General features: G+C 39.4%; 1 protein-coding gene across 4 annotated transcripts in view; it reads left to right on the top strand.

Annotated features, from left to right (window-relative positions):
* The window catches only part of LOC146480940 (follicle-stimulating hormone receptor-like), a 19,492-nt gene extending 7,805 nt beyond the window's left edge, over positions 1–11,687 (top strand). For 3 of the 4 annotated variants that reach the window (XM_085108638.1, XM_085108637.1, XM_085108640.1), the window contains exons 2-12: positions 990–1,148; positions 2,338–2,409; positions 2,871–2,942; positions 4,350–4,421; positions 4,957–5,028; positions 6,799–6,870; positions 7,704–7,769; positions 8,132–8,203; positions 8,940–9,011; positions 9,451–9,519; positions 10,241–11,687. In XM_085108638.1, coding sequence (XP_084964764.1) covers positions 1,045–1,148; positions 2,338–2,409; positions 2,871–2,942; positions 4,350–4,421; positions 4,957–5,028; positions 6,799–6,870; positions 7,704–7,769; positions 8,132–8,203; positions 8,940–9,011; positions 9,451–9,519; positions 10,241–11,687 — 2,190 coding nt within the window. In that variant the 5' untranslated portion in view covers positions 990–1,044. Of the gene's footprint in view, positions 105–989; positions 1,149–2,337; positions 2,410–2,870; positions 2,943–4,349; positions 4,422–4,956; positions 5,029–6,798; positions 6,871–7,703; positions 7,770–8,131; positions 8,204–8,939; positions 9,012–9,450; positions 9,520–10,240 lie in introns of all 4 variants that reach the window. The other variant, XM_085108639.1, reaches the window with a different exon arrangement.
* Positions 11,688–12,493: the final 806 nt, after the last annotated feature.

The following is a 12,493-nucleotide window of genomic DNA, read 5'->3' as shown; positions in this document are numbered from 1 at the left end:
TTGAGGTCACCGGAGTAGACTTTGCCGGACCTTTGAGTTACAGGGTTGGCAAAAAAGAACTAGGAAAGTACTCAATCAAATTTAACTTGAAATTCCCTCGTCAGGTGGTGAATTTTCCTATAGAATTCTTACTTTAATCGCCTGCAATTTAACAGAAAAATCTGTGGAGGCATTTTAAAGATATTTCGATTTCTGCAAAGTAGAAACTTTTTCATTTATCGGCGCCTTATTTTCACTGTTTGTAAACATAAACATCTTAAAATCGGAGACACCCATGAAGCTCAATATACATTTGGAATGTTTTGCTATGAGGAAAGACCCTTTAACAGAAAAGACAAAGTGTCAAGTTTTATTTTGCCAGAGATATTGATGAAAAATGTGGGAATAAACAAAATCACCCCTTAAAAATTGATTCATTATTTACTTGAAAACTCTCCTACAGATTTTTTTCTTATTTCGTTTACAAGTTGTCTAGATTGAGTAGTTTAAATCCCTAAAGTTTCGTCATTAAGTGTCCTATAGATTTCGAGATAATCGACGATTTTTAAAATGACAGGCTTTGCGCTTCCGTTGCTATGGTAATAGCTGGTGCTTGGAAACCGATGAGAAAATTAACTTTGATCATATGTTAAAATGATGATTTAGTATGGAGGAGATCGAAGTTTATCTTGTGTGCGAGATTGTATTTCAAAACTTCCACCCTAAGTCCAGAAATACTGTCTCGAGCCTCCTAAATCCGAAGTATTGGATAAAAAATGAAAATATTACACCGATAGATGAAACACAGATTCGCTCGACGCGGTAATACATTTGGCTTCTCAGTGAGTTTGTTACCGGTTATCTACATACGAAGCCCCAGTGGATTTCTTTGTTTAATTGTTTTTTTTTTCTTTTAAACTACTATCATAAGAAGCGAATGTATTATTCTTTAGGAAGACATGCCTAAGCCTAAATTTTGTTTTGTAACAGCGTGTTTTTTTGTCCTCCAGGTGGCCTCGCCAGTTTTACACTATCAGGGAAAATTTGACAGATCCGGTGAAAAAGATGTTGCGCGTCCTCCCTCTTGTGATTTTTGCTATTTTGTCGTCAACGAAAGCAAAAAACTGTTCCATTCGAGAGTACTTGATTCCAAAGAATTCAAGCACAGTGTAAGTATCTTTGCATCAATTGTGGCCGTATGAAGATCTGTAAATGAATAGACTTCTATTCAGTGTTAGGGTATTAAGGGTTTTAAGGCCAAATAAGTTTGCTATTTATGTTAACAGATTTGAAGTTGTTCCTGCTATTGGCAAACAGATTAGTTATGTTGTTTGTATGTTGTACTGAGCCCAGACTAATCTCATCATCGATTGTTTGCGCTTATGCTATGTCCAAGGTAATCTAATCATTGCTTGTCACTGTGCAACTCAAAACATCTTCTGATATGAAGTCGTACCACGCCACAGTTTGTAACGCGCCGTATAACACAGTGATATAGGCCAGGACTTATTAAGGCTCTGTTTACATAGAGGGACGAAGATTGTTTGGTCTATGTGCAGAAACTTCGGTCGGGGTGGTTACCAAGTGCAGAAGGAAAAGAAGAAAAATTGTCGACCTTTAGCAGGTGAACGCCCGGCTGCCGCCGTGTTTTTTCTTTCTTTCCGGCTTTCTTTTCTTTTTTTTTTTTTTGTCCTTAGTACTAAGACCTTCTGCGTGAAGGTAGTTTACATGGTACTAGGATCTTCCTATCTCTCAGCTAGGAAGATCCTAGTGCTAGGGCCAAGTACAACCCTTTGCATGTAAACTGAATACAGGAAACGGATGGACCCGGGATGATCCGCCTTCTGGGATCTTCCTAGTGCTAGGATCTTCCTTACCCATGTAAACAGCCCCTTAAAATTGTTATAGTAGCTTGTGTAATGACCGCTTTTCACCGCTTTTTACTGAGAATCTCATTCGATTCCGTTTATCGACGAGGAGCTGTAACACGTATGTCTTCCTCGTATTAATTTATTTTTGTCACTTTTAACTTGCCTTAACTTCCAAGCAAACTTGTATCGAACAAATTAAACTAATTCTCTTATGGATTCAAACCTAATTTGATTCCAGCTTTTACTGACCCAAAAGCAATACTTTCCTGTGGTGCTGTTTAGCGATATGCTGTGCAAAATGGCTCTAACTAAGAAATTCTCCATTGCGACCAATCATATGAAAGCTACTGAGAACTTAAACTGATAAACGTTTATTTGGCATTTTCAATTTTTAGTTTTTATACGAGTTATTGCAACTAAGCATATGTAAAATTAATTTTAATTGAATTATAATTTGACCTATTCTTTGCTTATTTTGGTTTTGCAGTAACTTGGTCAACAGGAACTGCACCTCATGTTGGTCAGAGCCGTGCAATGAAACAAAAAACATCACCGAGCTGTAAGACCATTTTGAGAACTTCTATGAGAAAAAAAAAAAGCGTTCGAAACATTTAAACGAGTATTCAGAAAAATAAAAGAAGAGAAAAAATACATACTAAACATACCAGTAAATAGAGGTAGTGATGCGTGGATGGTTTGGAAAACATGGCTTCCAATGAAATTATAATTATTTTTCATACATTTAAATTAGCCCAACTAACATTTTTGGAGAGTAAAGATGTTTTTAAAATTGATCAACTGAAAAATGCGGTTAGTAAGCTTAATTGAAATAAATGCAAAATAATGTTTTATAGATTGATTTGTTCTAAATCACCACTACTTTAGTTTCTCCTTCAGTGTGTCTAGACGGTGATTTACTGTAGCCTAATGAAGGCGTATAACTCGCTCTTCCAAAGTTTTTTGTATTGAATTTTTTCACCAGCATTGTTGAGTTATTTTGTTTTGCTCTCTTGATGATAGGCAGCTTTCCTACAACAGAATAGAAGTTATATCGCCCAGCATGTTTGCTTGTCTTGGGAAATTAAAGAAATTGTAAGTAACGGAAACGTGTTATGTTTCTGCACAATAAAGACAACAACGACAACTTGACAAGATATGCTGCTTCTGATTTTTGGAACAAAATACCTCTAAACATCAAGAATGCAGCATCTCTTCAAAGTTTTAGAAAATAACTAAAAGAATATCTGCTAACATCCAGAGCCTGAAAGTGACTTCCTGCATAGTTATTTCTTTTCTTTTTTTATTACTTATTTATTTGTTTATTCGTTTACCTTTGCCAATATAACCTTTGTTTGTTTACTTCCATGTATGGTCGCTAGTTAAGATTAATTTAAATGCATGATCTCTTTTGTCAAGAATGAGATCAGGTGCGTAAACTCTTTTTAACTTCTTGGGTTTTCGTTTACACACCTCCACATTTTTCTAATCCCTGTTCCTTGGATTAATGTTGTAAATAGACCTTATCACGGTTTTGGAAGCCATCTTGATGGTTAGGCAAACACGTCTTGAAATAATAGTGTTTGTATGGAAATTCGATGTCAAATAATTTTCATAAAACATCATCGCTTCTGAAAAATTCACTGATAAATTGGAAACTTTGAGCACTAGACAAAGGTTTTGACAGAAAATAACTGAGGAATGTAGCTGTGCTAGAAAGCATCTAGTTGCGTTTTGACGTTTCCATACATTTGTCTGTATAGCGATCGAACCAGCCGTGAACTGCTATTAAAAATAGTTCACGAGAAAAAAATACAGGGAAATGTATGGAAAGTTCAAAACACGAATGGACGCATTCTGGTACAGCTACATTCTTCGAATTTTTTTTCTTGAAATCCTTTTCCTAGTGCCAAAAGTTTTCAATTCATGAATTTTTCAGAAGCGATGTTTTATGAAAATTATTTGACGTCGGATTTCCATACAAACAAGACGTGCTTGCTTACCCATCAAGATGGCTTCCAAAACCGTGATAAGGTCTATCAGTACGTGGAAATAAAGAAACTTGAAATTGTATTTGCCTCCTACGCAGACGCTCTTTGGGATCGTCACGCATTTCTCCCCCAAGAACATGAGGAAAGAATGCGTGACGATCCCAAAAAGTCCAAAGAGCGTAGGACGCTTAAATTGTGTCAGATTAGCAAGGATATCGACTTGATATCAATTCAAAACACAATAGACTTGAGAGCAGAACTGCATGACAGACTTGGCGATAGCAGAGGATATATAGTAAATAACCTTCTTAAGGTCAAGTTCCTTAAACCCATTTACAATCAGGTATGCACAGTGGCGAGGCGTTTGAACAGGAGCGAGGCTGGGGTTGAATTTGTTTAGATACAAACCTCGATTCTTTTCACATGATGGGTCATGTTTTTCTAAATAAATGCAAATAGTTTTCATTTTAAATTTGGTTTGGTAGTTAAAGTCTCATTACTTTCTTTTAAGGTATCTTGACCACAACATCATCAAAACCATTCACCAAGGAACATTTTCGAAACTGTCTTCCCTGGAAGTATTGTAAGTATGTTTATTTATTTATATTCTTTATTTTATTTAAACAAATATTTATATAAGGACTATCCAGTTCAGCATAGGCTAGGTTAAATGAGTTTACCGGGTTGCTTTAGCAAAAAGCTACGATAAACGTTACTACCTACCCTGGATGGAACGGAAGTACATTGCTGGATCAACCCCAGCTGTATGAAAAAGACGGTTTCCCTTATACGCCTGGCCCTAGTTGCTCAAAGAGCAGATAACTTTATTGAGCGGATAAGTCGCAATCCAGCGGATAACATTTATTAAAATACATTTTATCCGCTGTATAGAGATTTCTCAACTGGATAGAGTTATCCGCTATTTGAACAACCGGGGCCGGGCTGGGGGAGCGTAAACGAGGAATAGTACTCCGGAAGAGGCCTCGAACCAGCAACCATTGGATGTGATGTGCAACGCGCCGCTTACGACTACACAACCGCGCCTGCTTTTCTTGGTAACCTCCCCTAAACTGGACACCAGACTTCACATTAAAATAGACGTTATCTTTCCATCTCAGGAATCTGGGGAAGAACAAGCTCGTAGAGGTTATGCCATGGTACTTTAAAGGACTACGTTCACTGATTCATTTGTAAGTAATCATTTCTCTAGTGCATAGGAACGCAATATTATTTACCAAAAAAGCGCCTCTGATGATAGCTCTGCTCGTACTATAAGAAAAAATACTAAAAAGCGCCCTACAGGGTTAAGCGTTGCAGTTCAGTATCAGCAACTACGCTCGGTGGGCATTCGAGTAAGCACAAGGCTTTCGATTCACCAGGGAAAGATGTTTGTTTTAACAGTCGAACTTTGAACACTGCGTAACTCTAACTACACGTCGACTAGTTGAGTTTTCAGTGTTTCGGGCTTCAAAGGTATTCCAGCCATTGACCACTGCGACAAACTCAATCAACCTGCCTCGTAGAGGCCCGTTTGAGCCTGATTTATTTCCAAACTTTCTCAGTTTTTGCAATAGCGCAGATAATTGACATGTTCTCTCGTTTATCGAGTGTTCATCTGCATTTCACTGTCTTTTTCGTTTTACATATTTCACTTCTAAATGTAATAATTTTTCATATAATAACATTCAAGTGACGCATATATCGCTCTTCACAAATCTCGATGATCTCTACTTTGGAATTATATATTGACGCTATCAGGAATTATAGCAAGTTAGACATGGCTTGCTATAATGCTTATAATTGCTTGGTCGCACGCGTTTTCCTACGCTTGACCCCGGCTACATACAATTGCCTTGAGTTCTGATTGGCTCATCGCGCTGGTTGGGTCTGTTGTGACTGGTCAGAGTAATAGGCCTTATCACGGTTTTTGACGACCTTTTTGTCCAGTTGGCAAATGTCTTGAAATAACAGTTTTTGTACGGATATCCGATGTCAAATAATTTTCTTAGAACATCGCAGATATTTGGGACTTAATAAGATTGCAAACAAAGAGGAGGACTCATTCTTGAAGCTAAAGCTATTGAATACGTTTAAAGTAGAAACTTTATACACTAAGCTTGTTGAAACTTTAAAATTGAAACTGGATCAAGCAAATCATAATACAATATACAGTCAACTCTCGTTATAGCGGACACCCTCGGGGCGTCGTTTAGTGTCTGTAAAGCAAATGATACACGGTTCACCATTTGTTGAGCAACAAATGTTGCAGCTGCAATGTGATGTTGAACGTTGACATATGCCTTTCAACATGTTCAAAGTTGTTGAACGTTGTTGAACGAAAATAAGGCTTGGCTCTATACCGTTCAACAAGTTGACGCAACAAGTCAACAAGTCAACAAGTCGCAGCAATGTTCAACATTTGTTGATCAACAAAAGTTGAACGATGTTGAACCGTGTATCATTCGCTTAACAGCGGAGTGAGTTACGTGGCGACCCAAAATATATTGTAAGACTTGACAAGCTTATCAACAGTAGCGAATCTGCTAAGCAGTCATTGAAAATGGAGGTGAGGGCTTGGTCTCTCCTAAAGAGTCTGGGAGAAAAAGGCATAAGCTGAAGGGAAAACACAGAGTCTGTCGTACAGCCACTAAGAAGATTGGTGCGAAAATAAACATTCCAGAAATGTTTTGAAGTGTGCGTTTGACAATTGACGAACATCAGACTGCAATTTATGTTACATGCGAAGTTCATGGTGTCCGCTTTATTGAGAGTCAAAACAATAAAATTGTTTTGTTTGTACCACGAAAGTGTCCGTAATTTCGTAATAGCGAGAGTCCGTAATAGCGGGAATCAGTTTTAGTCAAACCCCTATAGCTTTCGCCGGGGATCTGGATTTTGTCCGTAATAGCGGGGTGTCCGCAAGGCGAGAGTTGACTGTATATCTTTTTGTTGTCTCTAAGGACATTGAAGGACAATAGCCTTAAAACGATCGCTCATGGTGCATTGGATGATCTCAAAAACCTGCTTGATTTGTAAGTACATAGAGACTAGCTGTTTGCTGAAACAAACGAGGCTGGACCTAACAGGTTTCTGTAGCATGAAGAAACTAGGGGTATTGCCTACTCCCCCCTGAATGGGATGTTAGTCCATCGCAGGGATACCCCCAGCAGTATGTCGCCAGTGCGCATTGACACACCTGAGTGAAGAGAGATAACGTGGAGTAAAGGAAACAATATATAGCAATGAAGAGACCAACCTACCCAGTGAATTTAAACTACCTGGCTCTTAATTAAAGGGAACCTCCACTCCGACAACAAATTGACGGTAAATTGTCGGAAATAGAGCCTAATTCTAAATTTTAGTTTCAAAAGCAGAAGTGACATTAAAGATTATCGCCTGTTTTCGATTTTGAATTTCCTGGGCGCCGCCATTTTGGATTTCATGACGTAATACGGTTGCCGCTATTGTCAGTAAGCAGAAGTTATTTTGTGTGAAACAATGGAGCAACCGTATTACGTCATGAAACCCAAGATGGCGGCGCCCGGGGAATTTAAAATGAAAAATAAGCGATAATCAAATTCTGTTTTGTCCGACACAGAAATATTATTTCCATGTTTTCCAACGAAATTTGAAATTAGATTGTATTTTCAACAATTTAACCTTAATTTATCTCAAGAGTGGAGGTTTCCTTTAAGCCTTTTTGCTAATATCAACAGAAGAGACAGTAAGCCAATCAGGTTATAGCTACCTGTCTTATTATAGCTAGTATTATAGCAAATAAAACAATTAAGCTTCTCTGTGCACGTTTCTATGAACGATGGTTTTAAAAATTCTCGCTCATTATCGTTCACATTTTGCCTTACAGGGAACTGGATAATAACAGGCTTGAAGAGCTTCCTGTCTTCCGGAAACCGACGACCATAACACTTCTGTACGTATAAACAAGATTGCTGTAGTTCAAGACTGTTTTTCATTCGTTTATTTCCACAAAACGTTTTTTTCATGCAGTAGGTGATGGGATATGTCATGATAACTGCCTTCGAAACTCGTCTGGTTTGTGCCTCCTAATGTACAAGTAATTTTTCGCCTGTTATCATACGCGGGAAAACCAGATCTTATCAAGGGTTACTGAAATCCAAAAAACAAAATTGGGGGTAACTGCACATTTTTCAGAGATATTTTAAAGTCAGAATAATTCGAAAAAGCTGTACCGGTGAGCTTTTAAACAAGGTAAGGACAAGTCTCAATACAAAACAGTTAGCTACAAGCGTTGTACGTATTAATCATTTTCAGGGAAATATCGGGCAATCCAATTAAGAGGCTTGACGTAGAAACGTTGAAAATGTACACGGAGCTTGAAATACTGTAAGTAGTATAGAATAAGTTCTATTTCAAACGCAGTTAACAGTATCAATTATCCATTTATCTGATCTACGGGAAAAAAGATAAAACCAAAGAAACACAGTAAGAAAAACAATAACAACGACAACAACAATAACTAAAACAATTCGAGTTGCTTCTCATTAGTTAACAAAATGGCGTGAATTTTGCTAACCAATGACAGCGCAGTAAAGAGAAAGCAGGGAAAACGAGAAATTATTTTCGACACTCAATTGAAAACTGCCTTTATCCGACGTTTTTTTGCGACCGGATTGAAGAAAACTGCCAAAAATGTAGTCCAGATTCTCAACCGAAATCCCTGAAAACCATTGTTTCATTTGCTTTCCAAATGAAGATTAACGGGAATTAAGTATCCCTGTGATGAGATTCAGTTTGTACTTAAACATGAATCATTTCATATTGAGGGTCTGGTAGGGGGTTTACAAATCTCATTTCCTCGCAGCCCAAATTTTGTTCAAGGACCAGCTTCCAGTCAATATTCTGCTCCCATCCCAGCTTCCAGCCCACATTTTGCCTCCAACCCCATACCCAGTGCTAAAATTTAATGACCAATTCCGATTCCCTGTGCTTCACATCCCATTATCCCAGATACCAGTTCCTATTTTACCCCTTCAGCACCCTGTATATTGACACTAGAAGATCAACGTAATAGTGCGGGTCTGTGGAGGACAGCTTGTGAATATACTTTCCATTCCTCTAGGTTCCTGCTAAAGACAAGCATCAAAGAATTACCGGACATGGTGTTCGTAAATAACACGAAACTCGGACGACTGTAAGTCAGCAGCCAAAGTATGAATTTTCGCAACAGAATAGCTCTTATAATTTATACTGAAGAAAGACAGAACACCAATTTACTTACCCAAACTCCTAAGGAGGATCAGCAAATATGTCACATAATTACCATTCAATGTTTCTTATTAATGAAGGTGGATTACAGTTCTGTGCTAAATGAATACGAATAACTGCAAGGATCTTTCTTCTATTTGGTTCTGTGCTAGGACTTTGAATTGAAGCGAGGCTGGAGTTCACTTTGTTTTAATACAGAGCTCAGTACTTTTCAAATGTAAATGCAAACTTGTTAGCATAGGAACAACATGCGAGGTTTGCATCAAAACAAACACTAACTTAAGCCTCGTTTACACTCGTAGATCACAACTGTAAATGGGCTTGTCATTTTATTAAATCAAATTGTTTTAATTTTTCGTTCATAGGTCATTGGACAACAGCAAGCTGGAGAAAATACACCCTAAGGCTTTTGAAGGAACAAAGCTTCGCACTCTGTGAGTATAAACACGATTCATTACTGTGCATTAAATATTAATGCGACAACTTGGTCCAAAGTGAGCGTCGCACGACTTGGTGAAGTATATGACGTGCTGACGCGGCTACTAAGCTAACCAAAATGGCGACGATAATTAACCAACGTGAAAGCCCATATACTGAAAACTGTGCGCCTTCCTTGCAAGTTTTAAATTTTACCGCGTACCTCAAGTGAAATTGTTGTGCAAAACAATTCTGAAGTAGTATAGAATGGCTAAGTGGGCATTAAACTGCGGCTTGCACTGTGCACATTGTTACATGTTATCCGATACTCAAGCACGGACCCGCACTATAAAAGGAAATCGCCCTGGCCAAAAACCGCCAGTCATTTCATTGTAGACACTGAGCTGTGAACATCGCAGAGTCCGTGCAGCAAGATTTAAAATAGATTTAAAATTGGTATGCATATTTGCCTCGTGAATAAAGCTAGGGATTTGCTAATTTGTTTTTGCGGATCAATTCCAATATATTTTATTTAAAATATTCTTTAAACAGCTTAAGTTATTTTTTTAAGACACGTTTGGCTTTATTTCTTAAAATATCGATTCCACAAGGTTTACTTAATGTGACGTTGAAGTGGTGACTGTGTGACAAAGGTGGGAGGAGCTATCCCTTTTACAGCGCGGGAGCCTAACTGTTGAAAATAAATAATTCAATGACGCTGATTTATGCTTCTTTCAGGGACCTTGGGCGGACAAAAATATCCTTTCTACCGGGCGAAAACTTGGAGCGCCTCGAAAAGCTCTTCATTAAAGGAGCAAAAGACTTATGGGAAATACCAATTGTCTCGTTCAAAAGCCTCAAGCGAGCTACTGTGGAATATCCGTTTCACTGCTGTCTCATAAACTCCGAGCGGTCTTATACGGGGGAAGTGGGCACACTGGCGCCCAATCTGCAAAACACACAAGGGCCTACCGTCAAAATCTGCACAAAGCCAAGCGCTAGTGTTGTTACGACTACCAGCAGCACATCACTAACCACAACAAGAGGCCTCGCTCGGTCCGAGGTGAACAAGAGGAATGGTTTGCGTAACGTGCTGACACTGCCTCCCGATTCTTGCGTGGATCTCGAGAAGGAACTCGTTACGCGTCCGACAAACCCGACTGGGAAACTCGTGAACTGCACACCGGAAGAGGACGAGTTCAACCCATGCGATAATCTCTTGGGTTCTCACGCGCTACGCGTGTGTTCGTGGATTGTTTTCGTGTTTGCTCTGTTAGGAAACTCCATCGTGTTTTTGGTTCTTCTCTTGAGCAAGCGCAAGAACCCCATTGCCAAGCGCAAGAACTCCATTACCAAGATTCTGATGTGCAACTTGGCGTTCGCAAACTTCTGCATGGGCGCGTTTCTGTGCATGCTCGCAAGCGCCGATCTTTACTCGTCGGGTGAGTATCAGAACTTCGCCGTCCGATGGCAGTACCGCGCCGGCTGCAAAGTGGCTGGATTCGTGTCCATTTTCTCCACAGAGTTAGCTGCCTTTGTTCTAACGGTGATTACAGTTCAGAGATATTTTATCATAGTACACCCATTGAAGTTCGACAAACATCTGAGTATCAAACAAATCATTGTACTCATGGTGGTCGGTTGGCTGTTCGCGTTAACCATGGCGACCCTTCCGCTACTCCCAACCAACGTCAGCAGTTACGAGAAAGTTGCGATCTGTCTTCCATTTGAAGTGGAAAGCGTCGTGTCCAAGGTCTATGTGACCTTCTTACTGGCAACCAACGGCCTGGCATTTTTATTCGTGCTTTGCTGTTACGGTAGAATGTACTGCAGTCTCGGTGGCTCTGGATCTAGAGACAGCGTAAGCCGAGTGGAAAACAGAGCATCCAAGCGAATGGTGATGTTGGTCATCACGAACTTCGTGTGTTGGTTTCCAATCGCGCTCGTTAGCCTCATAGCGATATACGGCACAACTCTGATCGGAGTACCAGCCGCCAAGTTCTTCCTGGTCTTTGTATATCCAATTAATTCCTGTACGAACCCTTATCTTTACGTTATAGGCACCAAACAATTTCAGCTTGATGCTCTGGAAATCATAAGCCGCCTCGGGATCTGTAACTCGGCTGTTGAAAACCCTAGCAACAGACGCCGGGATCAACCCCGAGAATATGTCGAACTCGGCTAGGACTTGCGCTTTTGTTCTTTAGATTTTGATTTGAATATTTGATTTCGGGCCCGATAAGTTACCGGGACTTGAAACGTGCCCCTGCATTATGTACATTAACCTTCTCAAACAATGCTAGTACGCATGCTTAATAGTGTTAAAATCCAGAAATCGTTAAATTTCAAAATGAAGCAGAGCGTCAAGTACTCATAGAAAGGTGTGAATCAATATCTTTCCAATTCATCGGCTGTATGTTGTAGAAATACTAAAGCTTCGTTGGAATTGAAAGTGAATTTTGCCGGCGATTATCTCGAAGCTACTTCAGCTGCATTAATGAGAACAAAGCTCTAACTTCTCTTAGTGGCCGGATGCGTAACCGCGCGAATTGTGACTCGGTTCAATGAGAACGTGGCTCTGTCCCTAACTACAAGCAAACTTCTTACTGCGACTTTTCTATCTACCAGGCCCAGGTTTTGATACAACCAAACTCTGATGCAATTACATGTAATATACGAGTTAAGAACAGTTTTATCTATACAAAACAGAATTAAATAGAGAAAACATACCGCGTTGTTGAGTAACTGGTTCACGTATTACGGAGGAGTGTTTACACTAGAAATTGGCAGCTAGAACAGATCGAATGTCGAATGGGTTTGATCATTCCTGCTTGTATTTACACCGGTTTATGGTTTATGTCCATGACTTGACATAAGAGCGACTTGTGCTCATGTAAAGGGAGAAGGACTGTCTTTAAGGGGTCTGGGTGAGGGCGCTAGAATCTCAGCTACCTGTCAAATTTTAAGTCATATCTCAACAGTCGGGTAATG

This window comes from Pavona decussata, unplaced genomic scaffold (genome assembly GCF_977016875.1).
Source record: "Pavona decussata unplaced genomic scaffold, jaPavDecu1.1 SCAFFOLD_51, whole genome shotgun sequence".
In the NCBI taxonomy this organism is placed as follows: domain Eukaryota; kingdom Metazoa; phylum Cnidaria; class Anthozoa; order Scleractinia; family Agariciidae; genus Pavona; species Pavona decussata.
Note: the sequence above shows the minus strand (reverse complement) of the source record. Positions and strands in the feature narration are given on the sequence as shown.